This window comes from Bombus pyrosoma, linkage group LG9, assembly GCF_014825855.1.
Source record: "Bombus pyrosoma isolate SC7728 linkage group LG9, ASM1482585v1, whole genome shotgun sequence".
Lineage (NCBI taxonomy): Eukaryota > Metazoa > Arthropoda > Insecta > Hymenoptera > Apidae > Bombus > Bombus pyrosoma.
This window is the reverse complement of record NC_057778.1, coordinates 3,456,216-3,477,047: the sequence shown is the minus strand read 5'-3', so window position 1 is coordinate 3,477,047 and position 20,832 is coordinate 3,456,216. Positions and strand designations below refer to the sequence as shown.

Sequence of the window (20,832 nt, the reverse complement as noted above, 5' to 3'; positions counted from 1 at the left end):
AATTGGTGTCACTCGGCCGGAAAATTCAATATCGAAGAGAAAAATGGCGTCAAAATCCGTCACAAACAGCTGTGAAAATAAATATAAATAACTTTCTGCCTACAATAATTTGGAATGGAAACGGGCTGTACATTTATTTATTTATTTATTACTTACGAAGAATATTTACTATCTACTATATTTTTAAAACGTCATGATAACTTTTCTTGTTAAAAACATTTGTGTAAAAATAGTAGGTTCTAACAGCTAACTTATCTGTACAAAGCTGAATTTGGACGATTTTTCAAAAGTTACTAAAATACAAACATTTTATATATGGAAAGATGTATATATATATATATTGTATATATAGAGTATACAATAGGTCGAATTTTTCTACATTTTACTGGTTAAAATTCAGTACATTGTCGATCAGTACCACGTTACCAAAATTGTATTCTTTAAATATTACTTGTCTGATTAATTATTGACAAAACTTTGCCAGCTTACCAACTATGTATTTGTAAAAAACTTAAATCTGTGGATCTACCGTCATTTTCTCTTCCAATTAGGTACGTCATATTAAACTTCTCATATTAAAATGTCACAGAAACCAAACCTGACAAATACATTCTTTTTGATTTTTTATTTTAGCACCACTTTATGATTGAAACGAAATATTTTAGTATGACATAGTTGAAAATAGAAATAGTCTATTTAAGTCAAATATGAAACCTTTTGAAAGTAGCTAGTAGATTGACAATGTTTTGTAAAAAGCCGAAGATATCAAGAAACAATATTTCGATATTATGGCAAGCAATATTTTGAAAATTGCAAAGAAACTGGGAAAATGTACGATCAGTCTCAAAATAAAAAACAAGTGTATAATTTTCAAAACTGAAACATGACTTATCGTCTTCTTCTTTTTCTTCTTCTTCTTCTACATTCTTTAATCAGAAAATCAATAAAACTGTACTTCATCATCCTTCCGTGATTCTCATATCGTGTCATCAATTCTGCACTTCGATTGAAGATAAAAATAAAAACGCCCGATCGTAATTTTCGCTTCATTAAATAAATCGTAAAATGAAGAAGCAAATGGCGCAAAGAATCGCGGTCGACCGTTAATTTCTATCCTGTCTCGGTAAACACAATTCAGCCGAAGTCGATAGGTCTTGTTCTTGACAGACACGTTAATGTTCTGTTTCGTCGAGTGCGAAACTGCATCGGCAAATTGTTTTTCTCCACCGCGTAATTTCAGAATCGCTTGTATGGCGAAATTGTCGCGTTTCTCGATACAATACAGCTTCGAATCGAACGCCAAACTGAACAGAGAAAGATAAAACAAAAAAAAAGAGAAAGAGAGAGAGAGAGAGAGGGATAGGGACAGAAAGGGGAAAATTCGATCTCACGATTCTCTTATAATTCGGCACGGAGCGTAATATAGAAGCGCCACTCTCAAGTCAACGATTACAACTTTGAAGTGGAATAAAGGGAGGAACGTCACCCGACCGCAAGTTCGCTCAACCAGTTTCTGCTTTTAAACTACTCGAAACTATTGTATTTTCTTATGACCAACGAACTAGAAGACAGTCTCTTCGTCGCTTCGTTCCCTTTTTCTTCTATATCGAGGGAATGTCTCTCTTGTTTTCCAGCGGCATCTTCCTTTCTTTGTAACGGAGCCACTTGAATAACTCGATAAACGTTGATCTTGGCAAAAATCCTATCGAGATTAGATTTGTAGAATTCGAAAAAAGAAAAAAAAACGGGACTTACATCGTGACAATCTAAACCGTGAAACTTTTGCTTTGTCAGATACGCGTTGATGTAACTTGGAATTGAAGTTTGCTGTATAGGTAGGATGAGGAAGTTCGATATGGTTTCTTTGAAGTGGTCAAAGTAAATTAGTTTACTGGTTTAATTTCGATTTGGCTATTTGTAGGGTAAATTGCAAATTATGCAAACATAAATGAGTTGAGATTTGATAAGACAATTTACTCTCTATTATCCGATACTGAAAGAAAAATAAACGAATAATCGGTGTCATTGATAATTTGTTTTAATGTTTATTATAAATCTTCATATTTTGTTCGATGTCGGATATTTCTTTGATTTAAGCACCATTTTCGAACTAAACCAACTTTTCTCTGCGTTGATAACATATCAGAATCCCTCGTGTGTTTTATAAAGGGTTAATTTACAATCCTTTTACAATAGCTATTATTATTATCGGCTGTTTATAAACTACGTTACGATAATGTGTTACGATAATGTGTTACGATCACTATAACGTCGTTACTTCCCTCGACGTTCGGAAATATATTCTCACGCTCTTTCGCAGTTTTCCAAGTTTGTTGCTTCACGAGTTATTGTACATTGGTTTTACACAGGCCACAAATATCCTATCTATTTCCTATGCGGACCAAGCTGTTCCCATATGCGTGACGCATATCTACGTTTCGCTTCGCACACTTAGATTCTATAAACATTGATTAGCATACGCGTTACTGGTTGGCGCAGTCGTTGCATAATTCAAAGGAAACTGCTTAATGCGGTGATCATGATGCCGATATCTTCGGAGAGATTTCTGGGGCACACTCAGATGTTCCGGAAAAAGAAGAGTATCGATTTTTGTCAGATTTCCGTAAACCTGTATCACTGCATTGAGAGCTTCCACTTTTAAATTTCCATGTTGACATAATTTTAATTAGTAGAGATAATTAGAAGAAAATTTTTAAATAAAAATAAAAAAGAATTGGTAAATAAAATGTGCATTTTAACGATATCAAAGATCCTTCTAATCTTTTATCGTTATAATTGTGTGAATCTATTGTATTAATATCATAATATTCCTAAAAACATAAAATTCCTATATTAAGATAATATATTATTATTGAATAGGTAATTTTATATAAATGTAATTTCTCTGTAATCGTTCATATATTAAATGATATTAAATGTTTGCACTGTATGTGTTACTCTGCTTCGACCTGCCGCTATTTCTTCCACTTTCAATTTCAATTTATACATACGTGTGTATATTTACACCTTTTGAATTTACCAGAAACAATCTTTATCCGATCTGGACTAACCTCCGCGTTCAAGTGGGGTTCAAGTGTTTTATTTAAAAACATCATCCTTACAGGATGATTTTATCAGAAATCAAATCTGTAAACGCGACGTATGTGTGAGTCATTGGATATAAATTTTCTTATCGCAAATTATTTCTGTCTACATACATACATATATATATATATATACATTCTGCAATAGCATATCTTACACTTAGGCAACCGAGCCTCGCCGCATTAAAAGGTACCAATGCTTAAGGGTTTTATTTATGAGCTCGCTCCGATTTCTTCCACTGTACCAGAAGCAGTTGCCAACATTAGACGGCGGTTTACTTCAACGACGAAGAATCCACCGTCGGGCTGGCATTTTTCCTCCACTTCCGACCTTTCCCGTTTGTCCTCTTAATTGAGTTTTTTTCAAAGAGCTGTATATCAAGACGCGTGCTGTCTACGTATCTGCAGTACAAACAGCGGAAACTAGAGGGTAACGAGAGTGCTGCAAAGAAACGGGCCGCTAGTAAATTATCGCGCTTCTAATCTCGAGTATATTTCGTTGCAGAGGTGGCAACCTTGCCGACGAAACGTTTCTTGAGTTTACTGGTGGTAGAAGAAGCGAGTCGCTTGCCAGCTAGGATCTCGTGAATTGCGTGGCTTCTTCTTCTTTTTTATTTTTTTTTCTTTTTTTTTTTTATCGACGCTTGACAGGCGAAATAAATGTAACGAGGTGGTGAGTTTAAGTAACCTTCCTCTGGACGATGCCACCGGATGCTTACGCGACGTCGTTGAAAAAGATTTTATGGTACTCCCATCGCCGTGTATTCGTTTTTATTCGTTTTGTTACGGCACTCCGCGTTCAATCCATTAAGGACTAAAATTTGCACCGACGTAACGTTTCATTTACGTCTTCTCTCGTTATTAATTAATTAAGGTTATCGAAATTTGGTACCTTAAGGTTGCAGTTATAAAGGAGAAACCCAAGGATTCGCTTAATAAAAGAAAATCTTCTAGAATTCGAACATTTATAAACACCTATTATAACCAGTCATGGATATATCATATATATTGTATGAGACGTTTTGACATTTCATTAACGCTGTAATGAGATACGACTGTCGTGATTACATTAATCAAATGGAATCCAGATTTTTATGTGTACTTGACAGCAAGCACGAACATTCTCTTTCTATGAATATTATAATTTAACATCTATTGTTCAAACTTGTAACTTTATCTCTAGCTGTCATTTATTCATATTTATTTTCGAATAGAAATACAAGTCCCAGATTGATTAATTACACGTTCCTGTACTCGAAACTCTATCGCTCATGAACAATTTATCGACCGTTTGTTAATGTATCTAGTTAATCCCTGTCGAATCACCTGTAATATATAACTTCGTCCAGATATGATCGCGTCGATTCCGCGCAAATAGCCAGTTATGGATGCGTACAATCGTTAAACATGGAAACAGCCAGTATCCAAATGTCGGAGTTCTCGTGTAATCTTAATAATTCATCGATTTCGACGGTAAACGGTGTCAGAGCGCGAAATCGTTCATCGTGTTTTCACGGTTCACGTTCGAACTTTTTTCCTTTTTCTTTTTTTTCTTTTACGCGTAAAAAGAATCAACTTGAAGCAGAACGAATTTAAATGGTCGCTAATTCTATTGTTCCTGCAACATCATGACTCGTGTAATTTAAATCGAGGCTAATTAGCTGGCTGGGAAAGTCTCGTGAGACGCGTAGTAACCTCGTTCGTACTAATAGGATTTTGGAAGGTTGGATTTATATTAGAGTGTTATAAGTCGATATGGGGATTAGGAGTTTATACCTGTTATTCATATACTTATGGATACTACATTGTTCAATCCCATCAATCGCTTACCGTGTTTGTAAAGCGTTAGATAACATTGAGCGAGAAATTAACATTTCATATTTTAAAGCATTTTCCTTAGAAGTTCTTGATGAGTACACCCGCATTAGTCTCATTAAGATCTTCCATTAATTACCTTGCTCTACGCGTTTCACGTTACACGAACTTAATTTTTGCACGTTGAAGTACACGTATAAAGGTTAAGTGTCGAGGAAAGAAGACGTAGTTGAGCCAAAACCTTGGAAGTTTCGATAAGACTCCCGATGGGGCTGAAAGTTTGGCCAAACTGACATAATAAGTTTTGATTAAGTATCACGAAGGAGTTCCCTGTTCATCAACAAAAGGGCTGTCTCTTGCCAATGGATCTCTATGTCAACGTTGGCGACGTTCCTTTACCAACATCGACGCACGGTTCATCAACGTTCTTCTAAGAGGTTTCTTGTCGATTCGCAATGTTTTCGAAGAACGCCTACGAGGGGTCAAAATGACAATTCAAGTACGCTGAAAGAACGATGGTATATCGCGCGGAACGAGAAATTATTTGTATGTTACGCTCGAGGCATATAAATGGCCCATTTTATAAAGAGAGGAGAAGACTCGTGTCTGCATTTTTGTAATATAAGCTGGAATATTTTCCACATCATTTTTTATTGATGGGACGATATATCTGGATAGATTACCTTTTTTATTACTTACCTCTGTCATAAGTTTTGTCACAAATACTTAGGTATACGGGATGATAAAATTCAGAGTTCTTTCTAATGTCTTCTGTTGATTAAACGACAGAAAGTTATCAGTGAAGTCGGTCTCTTAGAAATATAGGACGATAAAAAGGGCAAAATTACACAGTCTCCAATGATCGACGAATTTCATCAACAACAACGTAATTTTTTCTGCAATATCCCTCTTTAGTTTCATTAAACTAGTTATAAATACGTTAGTCATAGTTATAAATATATTATACATCACTGTACACTATATATGTCATGAATTTACGAAATTAGATTTAAGGATTTATAAAACTAAGAATGTTAAAATTGAAAATGTAAAAGTATGTGACAAAGTGGGTATATAACGACTATCTTCACAAAATTAAATTTGCCATAAAAATAGGCAAATGAATATAATTTAAGAGAAGACATAGAATAACATGCAAAATTGTCATTCTTATTATTTATTAAGACTGTGTTGATTGATGTACGTTGCAAACTGTCAGCCACGGGTCTTTTACTTTTGTGGCCCAATAAATGGAAATTTATCGTAGGAAATGCCTTCACCTATATTGTTGAAGTTGAATATGAAATGTTCTTCAATAAAAATAAACGAATCGATCTTTATCAATAATACCTTGAAAATGTTTGATAAACATAACTACGAAACTTTTACAGGAAACAAACACCAGATGAACGCGAATGAAAGAAATCGAGTAGAACTTAGAAGGAAATTTCATGACGTATGCGAAATGTTCCATAAATTATCAACTGATAACAAAATTTGTAGATACCAAATTTCATGATAAAAGTACATTTTATTAATTTCTGTCAATTTTTGTAGTTCTGAATTTTAACTCTGAGATTTTTTAATTTCTTTCCTCGATTAGATGATATATGGGAAACTCTGACATTTTCTTCTTTTAATCAATTTTTTCTAACGGTAGAATGTAAGAAATGAAATTATATATTATTTTCTTAAATTTATTTCAAGGGAAAAGGAGACGTAGCTTTTGTTGTTTTTAGGTCTTGAAATTTGTACAGCCATTTCATTCCAGCTCTTCAATGTATGTAGCTCAAGTCAAAATTTTCGTCAGAACTTAGATGATCTCGAGTTTCTTCCTGCTATTTAATAGCAATCGATGTATCCTAAATTCACAAAGTTCTTTCAACCTGAAACTATTCCGAAAGTTAAGGCTTCTCGAGTTTCCAAGTTGAAAATAGGAAGAACATCTCCGTCTTTGTGTGACAGATTTGCACAAAGAATATGCAAATTTCGGGAGAAAATACCAAAACAGACTCTTGACTTCTATTTTTCCCTACTTTCGCTTAAGGAAAGGAAAGTACTTGGAATATACAACAGATCAATTTTCAAGATATCTGATTGCTGTATTAAAGTCCAGTGAAACTGAAATTTCCAAAGATTTGCATTTTTTTAATAGAGCTACTATATCGAAATTTGTTAAATTTAGTTCTCGAAATTGTAGATTTTGAGCGGTTTTTAAAAGTCTTTCGTCTTGTAGAGCAACTTTTCCCATATAAATTATTACACCCAAGTGGAAATTGTGTACTTGGAAATAAAAGCGTATTTTTATTGTAACAAACATAAAAAAATGATCTCTTTGTACGTACAGAAATTTGTATGGTTATTGTATTGTAAGTTGGTAAAACATTGCTTAATACATATTCTCGGCACGTCTTTGATATTACAAAGCACGAATTTTAGTTTTCATATTTCCCCCCTTCGCTGGCGCAGTTTCCATTACGCGTTCCTTTGCAAAGCCTGAAGAAAAGCACCGTAAATGAATTTTCAATCTCAAAGTCATTTTAAAATCGTTAAACGAGTCCTCGAAAGAATGCTTGCGTTTAGCTTGAGCTCTTCTGTACAACTTCGAAGTAAAAACAAAGCAACAAAGTCAACGATAAAATAATTATACATCTCCAACAATGTAGTTTTTTTTATTATTTCCATGCAATTAATTTCTTCCATTTTCTTCGTCTCTTCCGAATTGTCCTTTCCGAAGCGTTCTTTTCCCAAATATATAAAATCTTCAACCAACAAATCATCTTTTTGGAGCTTCTTCAAGAAAGTATGCGTTTAATCGAAACAATTTCTACAAATCAATGAATTTTTTTTTAAATTAGAATGTTTCGTATAAGACACGTGATATATTCATAAAAAGTATCCACAAGCGTTCGAACACTTTCGCGACCCATTCTTCATCCTGCCGGATAAAAATTCTTTATGTTCTATTTGTAATTATGGTTACAAGTTGCCATAATGAAGATCTTCATAGCGTAACGGTGCACGATTGGTGATTTTCCTTTCTCGTAAATCACGAAAACTTATCGAGTTCTGCGCGCGAACCAGCCCGCCACCATTGTCATCGTGTTTCGCCACGGTAGCTATTCTAATTGTTAATTAGTTGCTCCGTCGACGAAAGACTGAACGGAGAGTGACTTTCTATCGAGCATACTCGCTAATGAAAACTCGTTGTCGCGAATGTTTTCGCCGACAATAGACGACCTCGTCGCATTGAAAATAATTTTTCCACCAGACTGTAACCTGCAGCCTGAACCCAAGAAACTTTCAGCGACGTTGAAAGTTGGCCAGGTTTTTCCGAAAGAATCGAGGAAAATAGCGCGAACGCCCTTCCACATGCAAATGTGGAAATGTGCGGCGAAATGAAACGAGAATGAGAAGGGAAATTGCGACGCTCTCTGTTCCGACTAATCTGATGCCATAAGTAATCTTACGAGTAACATTAACTTCTCTTGGATATACGTACGGCTTCTTTACGCCGTCGCGAAATCAGTTTCAGCCATGGAGGCTGCGAGTTCTATCGCGTTGCTATATTACAAGATCCTGGAAATAAGATAGCGAGAATACTTCGCAAAGTTTAATATTAATGCACGATTATACCTTGATATAATCGTCGATTCACTGCATGATTTCTACGTACAAGAGACAATTTTGTACGAACGTTTGCAGCGAATGAAATGGAGTATATTTGCAGATATGCGGGAATGGAATAGGTATGTATGTGGAGTAGATTGGTTTAGAAGAGTAGTCTTGGACTATAACAGTTTAGACTGAATTGAAATTAATTGTTAGTCTACGTGCAGTGGTTGGCTTAATTTCATCTGAAGTGGAAGTGGAATATTTTTGATTAAATTTTTACCTAAACATTAATTTGAAATATTTATCACTTTATTTATTATTATAATTGTTTAGCTTCCTACTAGTTTCAGTGAAAGTTATGTTAGCGATAGATAGGGTTTGTTTTAAATATGAAGAAGATTAGAACGTATTGCGATATATGTTGATTTTAATATGTTGATTCATGTTAGACGGAAAAAAAGTAGATTAAACGACAATATTTTCTATCATAAATTTTTTAAAATGAACATTAATTTTTATAGTATAAATGTTTCAATACGCGAAGTGTCTTAATTACAATGAAATATTCTATATATGACAATTATCTATATGTATATCCTTTCTATACAGTTACATATGATTATTTGCATATTTACAAGCTGATTGATTACTTTTGTTTCTTCTATGAATTGTAACGCATCACAGGTTCGTTCGCGTTTTTATTATATCCCACCATATACATATAGAAACTATCCACTATTTCTACCTTATCGTACACGTACAGTATAAAAACTCTACAGACTTTTAAATCGCGTAAAATCAACACCACGATCCATGTAACTTTATCATGGTCGAAAAATTGCAAACATTCCACGTGCTAAAAGAGCACCGTGTTTCAACAATGTCCAATAGCACGGTTGTACGCTTACTTTGAGAGGATATACCTGAAAGAAGAATGTCCTAATTTTTCGCATGGTCAATTTTAAACGGGCGTTAACAGAGCGCGCGTTGCCGCATCGACGTTAATGGCTCGCAAAGGAGGAGGAAACAGGCCGCTATCGTCACTTATCAGTGGTTCAGATTCAATTGGCACTCGTTTTGCGAGCAACGATATTATCCCCTTTGCAGTACGTGTTCCGCATTCTCGAAAAGCAATAAAGCGATACCGTGTTACCGGATCGGAAGGGAAAAAGAAACTGAGCGGAATGCGAGAACCCTATACATTTTTCACTATAGCCGGTGCATCGTTAACGTTCATTAAACTTGAATTCCGCTGGTCTGGAGACACATGTGCGTACCGCAGCTGAGAGATAGTTATGCTCTTTGTGCTCCTTTTTTGCATTTAAGTGGCCTTCGTCGAGCTAGGGAAAGGAATGTTTCATTGAGAGACTCCCGGTTCCGGACGCTGCTTCTGTCACCTTGATAAAGAGCATACGTCGTAGACGTTTGTTTCCGCACGTTCGAGCATCCGACCAGAATGATGGCACGTAGAAGAATCGCGATAGGGGAATTCGTACAACACGATTCGGGCACGTGCGGTTGTCTGGTGAAATTGTAAACTGGATTCCATTGAAATATACATGTAAGTGAGTGAGTGTTAGGTTCATTGAGCATTCTGTTCTTTGTGTTCTTTAAAAGGAATCCATCATTTTAAATGAATATTTTCTTCTTTATTCGTCGATTATGAAACATATAGAGAAAGAATTTTCTTTGTGGCGATTGGAATGTTCACGAAGAGATAATTTTGCGGTATATTACGTTTATGTTCTCTATCAATTTTTGAAAGGCTGTAACCGAATGATTCAGTGTAGTAATATATTTGGAGTTTTTAATTCGCCTCGTAACGAAAAAGAGAGTCCTTCTGTGTTCTGTAAGGCAAAAAGTAAATCGTTTTAACGTATTTAGACCGCGAGAATTATTGTCCGTGCCGCTTTTTTCTCACTGTACATTTTATATCGAGTCATTGGCGAAGTAATGAGTTTTTCGGTTTTCGTGTAATTACGCTATTTTCCGGAATTTTAGATGACCGAACGACCAGTCGACCGTCACTACATTTTCATTTGCCTATCCATGTGTTGCTCTCATATACACACTTGTTTCCAGTTCGTTTTATCTCGTATTTTTTCCCTATTTTTAACCGCTCCCTTCACACTCGTTTTTCTATTTTTTATTTTAATGCACTTTTTCAGTCTATTTTCAACGTCGATATCAATAAGAGAACTCTGTTCACTTGTAGATAAAATCTCAATGTAAATTTACTCTTCAACTTCGTCTATATATCAAAACGGTATCGCGGAAACGCTGTTCCTTTCGTATTAAATATCTCTGTTATAATAAAAGAAACGTTTAAATGTGTTTTCAGGAGCTTTTAGAACGTTGAAAACATTTAAACATAACATTTTTTTAATGAAACGAGAACATAAGGAAGAAATTTGAACTTTGTAATCTTTTTTTCATTCTAATTCTCTGTTTGAAGTTCCCATTTGGCATATTTTTTTCCTAAGTCATCAGCATAGTAGTTAAAAAGAAACGGAAGCTAGAGCGATATATATCTTAAAAAGAAACTTTTCTTTATACTTTTTTCTGTGCTTTTAAAATGGTATAAGTTTAAACCGTAGGAAAGCTTTTCAGTTGCGAGTAATTAGAAGATAGTATTGCATGTTTTCTCGTTAGAAAGAAACGCAATGTAAAACTGTTTTACCACTAATAACATCAAAACTACTTTAGGAACGTATTATGTATGCTATTTTTTGGTTTTAGACGCAAATAACGTAGTTTTAACGTAGTTGAATCTAAAGAATGAACAAATAAGGTATAAAATTTTCATCGAAGTAATGCACTAGAATTAAATCGAATTCTGTGAAATAGAATATAGGAAATTGTTTCGTCTTTCAGATGGATTATTTATTTTCTAAAATTAATAAATGAAATAGCGTATCTTACGCGTATATGATTTTTTCGTCCTACCATCTACACGGTTCTGTTTCAGAAGCTCCATCGTACTGATGCTTTTTGTTCATCTCTGTAATCCTATCAGGTTCAGAAGATCGTACTGCGCTTTAATCTCACTGTCACTGCAGTCCGTTTTAAAGATCATGGCATTCTTCTGAAGAAAATATAAAATAAATTCCCGGCACTGGGAGATTTCCTAAAATGTTGATCATCGTTTCACTATTCTGTCTTGTATATTTAGATATGACCGTAAATGACATAAATGTTTATTGTAAAATAGTAAACATTTTAGTATCTTTTATTATCATTTAAACATAGATTTCACGATATAATACTGCATATTATGATTAGAATTTTTAAGCAAATAATTAATGCACAATACCTGTTCTCCATTTAAATCATGCATATACATTAATGCACGTAAATGTGTATATTACTTAATCATCAATTTTCTGATATGTACTATATATCAAATCAAGATTTAAATGTACAAGAAATTTATATATCTTTTAGTATTTGTAACGAACATATACGACTATCGTTTCAGTATTTATTCAATTAGGTATGCACAAGCGTAAAGGAACAGTTCTACACGATACTTCGAGAAATATAATCCCTGTCACAGGAAAAATCCAGACCGATCCAATCTGTTTGCATTCAATGTGGTACGAAGAGATTTTCTTATGATATCGAGCTCTCTAAATACAAATGTAAATTCTACATCGAATCCTCTCGATGAGAACTGTCAGCCGCTAAGGAACCCCTTGTCTTAGAACCCCTTTATCCTTTATCACCTTGCATTATCGGTTAAGAGCAATTGTAAATACTACCAGTCTTTTTTTTTTTTATTGAAATTGAGCTTCAGAAGGGATATTTTTACAAAAACCGTGCGTAATTATGCAATCTTATATTTTTATTGACACAACTAAAGAAATGGAGTCTGAAATGAAAGCTCATTTTACATATTAAATATTATAACAGCAGACTGCGATTATGTAAGATATTAAGGGAGATTTAAAAGTACAAATATACATTATTATATATAAGGATGCACGCATAATACATCACAGTTTAGCTCGAGTTTCAGATTTAGTTTTAGTCAGAAAAATGTGAATACAAACATTTGTAATATATCACTTTGGATATTGTATACGTACATTTTTGTATATTTCAAAACATTTGGTATATTCCTTCATAAATACACAATCCTTCACAGTTCACACATTACGTATAAAATAAGCTAATAATCATATAAAATGCCATTCATAGACAAAAGTATTTAAACATAATGCTCGTAATATAATTTCATCAATTTCTTCTACTTTCTGTTCTGTGAAGTTAGCCGATTTAACAAATAGCTAGCTCGTTTCTTTTTACGTATTACGCCCCTACTCGTAACGCGATCAACGCAACACAACCGAAGGTTCGAACTTTCCCCATCCAATCTGACACTTGCGCAGGGTGCTAAAACTCTACTACGTGTACAGAAGTTTTCTTTCGAAACAATATGATACATCTTGCCGTATAAAAAACTGTCGTCTGTTTTGTTGGCGATTATGGAATCGTCGGGTGGAGTCGGCGAGTTTCTCAGCGCGGAAACGTGTACACGTGAAAAATCGCGATGGCGTCGCAGCACGGCCATTGTTGGCCCCTTTCGATCGAACCGCCAAACTTCCCGTAATAACTCAAGGAATTCGTTAACTTGTCCCTTGTGCGCCAGTGTTTGTGACATACACGAAAAACCGTGCTTTTTCAACATGTGCTAGCCAATATGGGGCCACGATGCTAAATCTGTTTGTTACTTCCGCTTGATTCACTGCGACTAGCGTCGCGCCAGTCTCAAAGTCGAAAGTTCAGTCCTGTGGAACGACAATAAGCCGCTCGTATAGTATCGAATTCCTCTGGGTACGATCGAATCTTCCACTCGTACTTCCGGTTTCTGTCCGTGGACCGGCAGATAGAGAAGATTTTTTTGCGAAATTGCAGCTAGAAAAACCGACGTTCATCGTGCTCAGCGTTACGCTTGTTTTGTGCTTTGGTTGAAGCGTACTAATACGCTTGATACATCCCTGCGATCGAAAATGGCTGGCAGAAAGAAGATTATCTTTTCATCTTTTTGCCGAGAAGTAAAATCTATAATTTATGGACGGATTGTTAGTGAATTTCTGTTAGTTTTTCTTGTCTTCTGTATGATTTTGTATTTCCGGGAGAATAAGCAGTAAAAAGTATAAATAGACTAGCTATTCGTGTAAATATTTTAACGTCCGGAAACGATGTTCGTTAGGTGAGTTGATAACTAATAATTGTTTATACGATTTTATAATACCTCTCTATAATGTTATAAATACGGGCTAAGAAATAGCAGAAAAATTAATCAGATGTAAATTCTAATTAGCGAATTCTAACTTGAAGACATTTTAAGTTTAAGAAAGTTGTGAGAGATTAATGTCCTTCCTAATAGAGCGATTTAAAATCTACAGATGCAGATAAGGAATTTTAACTTCGGTGAAAGAATGTTTTATTCTGTAAATGCAATAATGTAATGTATCGTAATAATTTACTTTCCACATTTTATATAATTTTGCATTTGCGCGTATTCTTGTATTTCATTATATTCATATTTGCCATAAACGCATAAATATACGCAGTGTAATAATCACTATAACTGAACAATATCGACACATCGCCTATTTGAGAGCCCGGTTCTATTGAAACCACTTTACTATTCATTATTCATATTAACATTTTGATATTAATATCATACGTATATATAGAATTAATTCTACTAATATCACACTTGATTGCTATTAATATCACAGGTAAAAGCTGAATATCCGTAAACATACAATTTTATCCCACAAAATTCAATTAAATATCGAATTCTATCACTTTGAATAGCACCGTAGAACTTCTCCAATCCAAAAAATATGGACCAAAATTCAAAGTCTTTTAACTTTCCGACAGGAACACCGCGCCACACGAATATTTCCATAATCGACATTGTCTTATTCGAAAGAGACGAGATGTTTCCAGGGTTCGACATAAAGAAACGAACGTTTTCAACGTGTTACAACCTAATAAAACGTGGCTCGTAGCGTGGCGTATACGCGCGTTTATTTACGGCATCAGGTGTATGCAGACTTGTGAAATATATTGCGGAGGAAGAAAACCAGGCAATATTCTTCTCTGGCTGTTTCCGTGGAAGGAATTTTGCAATTCTGATTATAGTTTGGAGCTTGGTGTGCCGTTTAATTTGCGTAAACCATGTTCGCGGTTGTATCGTCGTTGTAAACCGACGCTCGAGCACGCCAGCGTGAACATCCTGTGATAAAAAAAAAAAGAAAGGAATGAAAACTGTAATTGATCGATTTGTTTCATGGCGTGGCTTTCGGATTGGATGAAAATGTCAGAAATGAACTGTGGGCCCGGTCGACGTAAAATTTATCGCGCATGAAACGTCGAATAGCCATTCTGCACGCTGAAAATTTAGATAAGACTGGAAATTGCGTGATTTTAATTATCTCAGTTAAAAACAGTTAGCTTCCATAAACCTATCCGATCGGATGAAAGAATACAGCCCCGCTATTGGCGTCCAATCCGGATTTTTAAATGTGAAATGGAATGAAAACGCGCGATAAATATTTATGGAGTAGAAAATAATTGCGCATTCCCATTCCATGAAACGATTGTGGGCTATAAAGGCAAAATAGATACGTAGTTGATTGATATCTAAAATAAGGAAAATTAAAGCAATTGATAACATATGCGAAAAGTATGGGTTGTAAGTTCGTATCGGCGACTAAGGTATAATTGGTGCATTTATGTTGGGATTTACTTTCAAAGTAATTTGAATTCGATAGACCTTCTAACGATTTATAAAGAGCTGTCGCACAATAAGGATTAATAAATTACGTAGAATAGCCCATAAATTTTAGCATCGTTGTATAAAATATATTTCTTCATTATAATTTTTCAGGCAAAATTTTATTTTTTTAAAAAAATCAAGAGATATATGACGAAGGCCCATAAAGTTATTACTTACAAATTAATATAGAATTGGAGTATTTTTAAAAAGAAATCTCCACTTGAAAAAATCTTATTCTTTCTATTTCGCTATTGACAGTATTTAATACTAATACTCGTATATAATTCGTTGAAAAACAAAATCCTTTCGGTAAGCGAGCAATTTTATGTTAGTTATGTTAAACAGCATTAACTCAGCGAATAAAAATTGTTTACAATGCAGTAGAGAGGTGAAAAAGAACACGCAGAGGCAAAGCTAACTGGATTCTGCAATTCTGATAGCGGTCTTTCGCGGTCAGGAATTGAAGCTTAGTTTGCTTAGTGCGCGTTCGCAGGTGCACTGTTCGCTGGAAATATCAGAATGAAATGGTAAATAGAAGTCTTTGTCCGTTAGAGAAACACTGGAACTTGGACAAAGAGAGAGGTAACCGTGTTTTCGGCAACTACTATTAACGAATGTGAATCCTACCACTGAATTTGTTCAACTATTCTCGAATTCAGAAGAGAAAAATAGTCTCTAATAGCTTGTTCGTTTTACTACTACTATTGCAAAACTGATTGAGAAAAATGTGAAGATTTTTGTTGTATTAGACAATTAATTTTGTTATATATGAAAGACTCTGTGTTTTTAATTTTATATTCCATATGTGAACAAATCGTCTTTTCTCTCCATTTTAGTTCAATAAATTATTGAAATCGTTAAAAAGATTTACTATACTCTTATACGTAGTAGTTACATGTGTGAAAGTATCAGATATTTCTGACACGCCTACAAATCACATCGCAGTAACTGTCTAACTAAACAGTCTAAATCTCCTTTGAAGAATCTGACACTTTTACTCGTACGATATGTGACTAAGGATCGAACGAATTTTTTCAACAACTTCAACAACTATTGTATTAATTGCATTTTATTGAATGCCATTATACGTACTGCTAGTTGTCATATTTTATTAAAAACAGAATAGTAAATGATAAAAATCAAGAATACCAAATGGCTAAAATTATATTTTAGGACTGTAGACGCGCTAAGAGTGATAATATATCTGAATTTAACATAATTTGTAGTAAATTTTGAAGCTAAAAACACAGAATTTTATTTCCATTCAAAAAAAATTAATTTCTATAAGTTCAATCGATACAATATTCTTATAGAAATTACAAACTTATTTTACCAAAATTTGCAAGAATCGTACTATGTATATATGCATACCTATCGATATCTCACATTGTGGTCTGCAAATAGATTCGGTTTCCGAGCTATCTTTTTGTGCATCGAATAAGCCAGCAAAAAAAAGAAAAAAGAAACCAGGAGAAAGCAAACGAAGATTGAGAACATCGCAATCCTCAAAAGCAGTCTCAAGAAACTTTCAACATACGCCATGTAGGTACCTGTCTACATTTCCTAGAATTCCTTTCAGTTTGAAATGAAAGGAGGAAATGCTCCTCCAACTTCGCAGCTTTTGGCTTTTGTGCGCAAAGAATTTTCATTTATTTTCCCTATACTTGCTGCGGCAAATGTCGCTAGACACTAACGTCGATGAAACTGTGCGAACGTTAAGCGTTGAACAATTTCTAAAAGATGTTACTTCATATCTGTTTCTACTGTCCCTACGAAATACATTTCGGAGTCTGTACATTTATTTTCTCAATAAAACTTAATGGAAATTTCTGAATCTGACATTATGTTAAATGATAAGCATTAGTATCGATGAAATCTCGATAAAAGAAATCTCGAAAATCTAGGAAATTGATCATCATTTGGAATAAAATTTTAATTTATCAGAAATTGCATTTCATATATGCTTGTGCATGAAATATGTAGATATTTCCAAGCGATATGCTACTTCTGTAATAGTAATTATGAATTTATAATTGAGTGGTGTGCCTTAATTCTGCTCTCATAGAATGTATATTTTCTCTTCTAGAAGATTTTTTCAAAAAAAAAAAAAAAACTGTAATTGGTGCCTATAGGATCATAGAGCATAAAGGAAAACTACGTTCCCTTAATTTTTATATTTTTCTTTGCTTATATTTACATAATAATTCTAATCAGAATTACCTGCAATGAAATGGCAATCTATGGTTCTCATATTATTATTATACACACATCTAGCCTTTCATTATTACATAAGTCTTAATCCTTTTAATCTTAAATATTCTATAACACAGAATTATTTCTATCTCGATTAATATACAATCACAATGTAATTAACAAATAATATAAAGTAACTGAAACCTTTAATTTTCTATATTATTTTTCTGTACTAGAAATGTGCGTGCACGAGGTAAATTTTAATTACATACTCTCTCATTGGTACGTGTGATATGAGAAGAAACAGTCGAATCTGATGAAAAATATTTCTTCAAAAACGTAGAATACTATAGCTGTGTACCTACTTACTGCTCGTTGATCACATTCAACAAATTAAATATTATAAAAGAAAGAAAAGAAGAAATATGTGGTGAAATATTTGTTAACGCTGTATGAATAATATCTAAATTTAATCTGCCAATTTAACTGCCACGTCATTTTATTCGTAACAATACGTGATCTCGCATAAGAGAATTTCGATGGTGGAAAAATTAAAACGAATCTGCCATAAAAAGCTGACTCCCTGGTTCATAATTCCACTTTTTAGTTTGATTATACACGAAATACACTTTTCATACCTTTAGAGTTGTCAAAATCTCTATAATACCAGGCGCGTTAGTATTTATTTGTTGACGTGTAATCGAGTGACGCAAAATCGATGAAATATTTTGCGGCACGATTGCAGCAGTGCGCAGTTTACATTATGTATCACATATTGAGGCCACCATGAGTACTGGGAATGCATTTTGCAAAACATTTTCGAATTACACTTGATAGCCCGTAGACGATAAAACTTGTATTTTCGCATTAACTTTTACAACAGTCGTATACTAGGATAGCGATACAAATTGTTTCTACAAGCGTTAACATTCCGTTCTATAAAATCATAAAAAATAACATAACAAATATAGATAATTTAAAAACTCATGAAAATGTATTCTTCGTGTCGAATTCGGTGTTGGGAGCTCGTAATAAAAAACAGTAGGGGAGTGGACTAAAGTTTATTTTAGTTACGTTAGAAAACTTTTATTCTACGTCGAGGAAGAAATTTCAACTTTTATAGTGTTTCATTCTAGTCACGTGATCAACAGAGAAGAGCATCGAGTTTTCCATTTGGAACTTTTTGTAAAAAGAAGCTTTTTCGATTTCCTACCGACGTTTCCCATAAATTATTGCTGAGTGAATATAACTTGAGAGTGGTAGTTGGCTAAAAGACAATTTTGTATGATTGACGCGATAAAAATATTCTATATTATTTTACTATTTTACTAGTAGAAAGTTTCGTTGTTGTGCCTGTACGAATTCTAACTTACGTAAAGTATGGCACACAAGCACGTATCTCCAAAACTTTATATTAAGCCCATGATGGAATTGGTATATATGGTCAGTGTAGTATAAAATTCAATGTGTCATGTCACTGATACATTATTAAAAGAAACCTAAAACGATTTTTGGAAGTAAGAAGCTGTACAAAATGTTCTATAAAACTAGCAGACTAATTCGTATGAAAAATCATTCATTCATAATTTTTCACAGATTCAAGATAGTGTACATCTAGCAATTTTAACGATGGTCCATAAAATATATTTTTTTCTTTGCGCTATATATTTTTGCATATACCTTTTGTCTAATAGGCGTTCTTCAATCGTTCGTAAAGCAAACGTAAGCACTAGGCAACAACATGCACCAGTTAATCCCTGAGGTAGGTCGCGTCAGTGTCCCCTTTTCCGTGGCGAAAGCACACAGGGCTTGATTTCCGTGGAAAAGATAATGCGGCCAGCTAAAATATCAGTTGGATGTTTTTCACGTTTCCTGAGGGGTAAAACCAGCCCACGGAGTTTCGTCCCTATTCGCGAGGGCTCGAGCGACGTCTACCTACTTCCGTGTAGCCGGCAGCTAGCACGTAATAAGAGGTCTCATCCTGCAGAGACATCAAGAAGCAAGCAAAAGCTCGATTCTGTTTTAATATGAATGACGTATACAGTTCAATTCCTCGGGGCTTTAATAGGTCGAATCGTCGATAATCCGAGTTGAACGGAACGTCAGCGAAAAAATACAGAAAGGAGAGAGGTATATATGTGTGTTTGAGAAAGAGAAGAAGCCTGGTGAAAGAGATGACGAGGTGGAGAAAGGAAGTGGTACATTGGCTCACGAAACTATTGGACACTTAATATGGGAAATTTTTATATGCATGTCTTACATGTTATATGCATGTAAAACTTGTTGAAATTTTGTTAACATTCTAACGAGATATTTCGTTAATTAAATTAAATTTGAAAGCAGTTTGAAAATGTATATAGAAATGGATATTTACTATAAACGTACTCGTATATTTAGTAAAAATGTAGTATAGAGCAAGAGTAACCACTTTAAGCAGATAATAATTAGTAAAGATGATCGCTCTAAATATTAAGGTTCATTAATATATTGGATAAACGACTATTTGAACACTTTTCTGATCTCTAGGAAATATATAGTGAATATCTTGTAGTTTCAAACTTTGTTACTATAGTCGTGATTGTCGAGTCTCATAACAGCGCTAATGAAATTTTAAAATGTTTCGTATATCGAACATAATATATTATAAATTATAACATAAGACGCGTTCACAAGTGTTCGTGACAAGTGTACGTTGATCGTAAGAGTGCGTAGCTCAAGCGGTGGGGTGGATGACAGGAAAAACGTGAAGAAAAATTGTATGTTTTTGTCTGATTGTGTTTGTATGTACATATGTATAGTATGTTGATGTAGATGTGTACGGTTGAGATAGAGGAAGACAGAATGGGTTAGGTGGAGGAAGCGAGAGGAATTGTCATTCGGTGGAATTGCAATTTCTCGCTGACGCGTGCTGTGCAACCTCCGGCGCGAGGAGTAAAAGCGGACTAATGATGCACACTAGACTTAATGCTCCGTTCCTGTTCTCATTTCCCACAAAGGTGCGAGCTGCCTGCGGGATGTCAGCCTAGAAGTAGTTCCGGAGGTAGTGCAACGTGGTCAGAAGGTGATTCTGCGCTGCCATTACGATCTCGAGGAGGCTCCTCTTTACTCCCTCAAGTGGTACCGTGGCAGGCACGAGTTCTACCGTTACACACCAAGCGAGGAACCGGCTACCAAAGTCTTCAACATTACCGGGATTTACGTTGACGTAAGTGTCAATACACTTTTCTTTCTCTTCCTCCTCTGCCTTTTACGTGTAAACGCGTATCGTACCGTGGAAGTAGGGTATTTCCTCGAGAGCAATTCATGGAC

The 20,832-nt window shown here is 34.6% G+C and overlaps 1 protein-coding gene across 2 annotated transcripts in view; it reads left to right on the top strand.

The window, feature by feature from the left end:
- LOC122570869 overlaps positions 1 to 20,832 on the top strand; it is a 232,518-nt gene that overhangs the window by 83,097 nt on the left and 128,589 nt on the right. For both annotated transcript variants that reach the window (XM_043733768.1, XM_043733769.1), the window contains exon 2: positions 20,520 to 20,728. In XM_043733768.1, the coding sequence (XP_043589703.1) occupies positions 20,520 to 20,728 (209 nt within the window). The remainder of the gene's footprint in view (positions 1 to 20,519; positions 20,729 to 20,832) is intronic.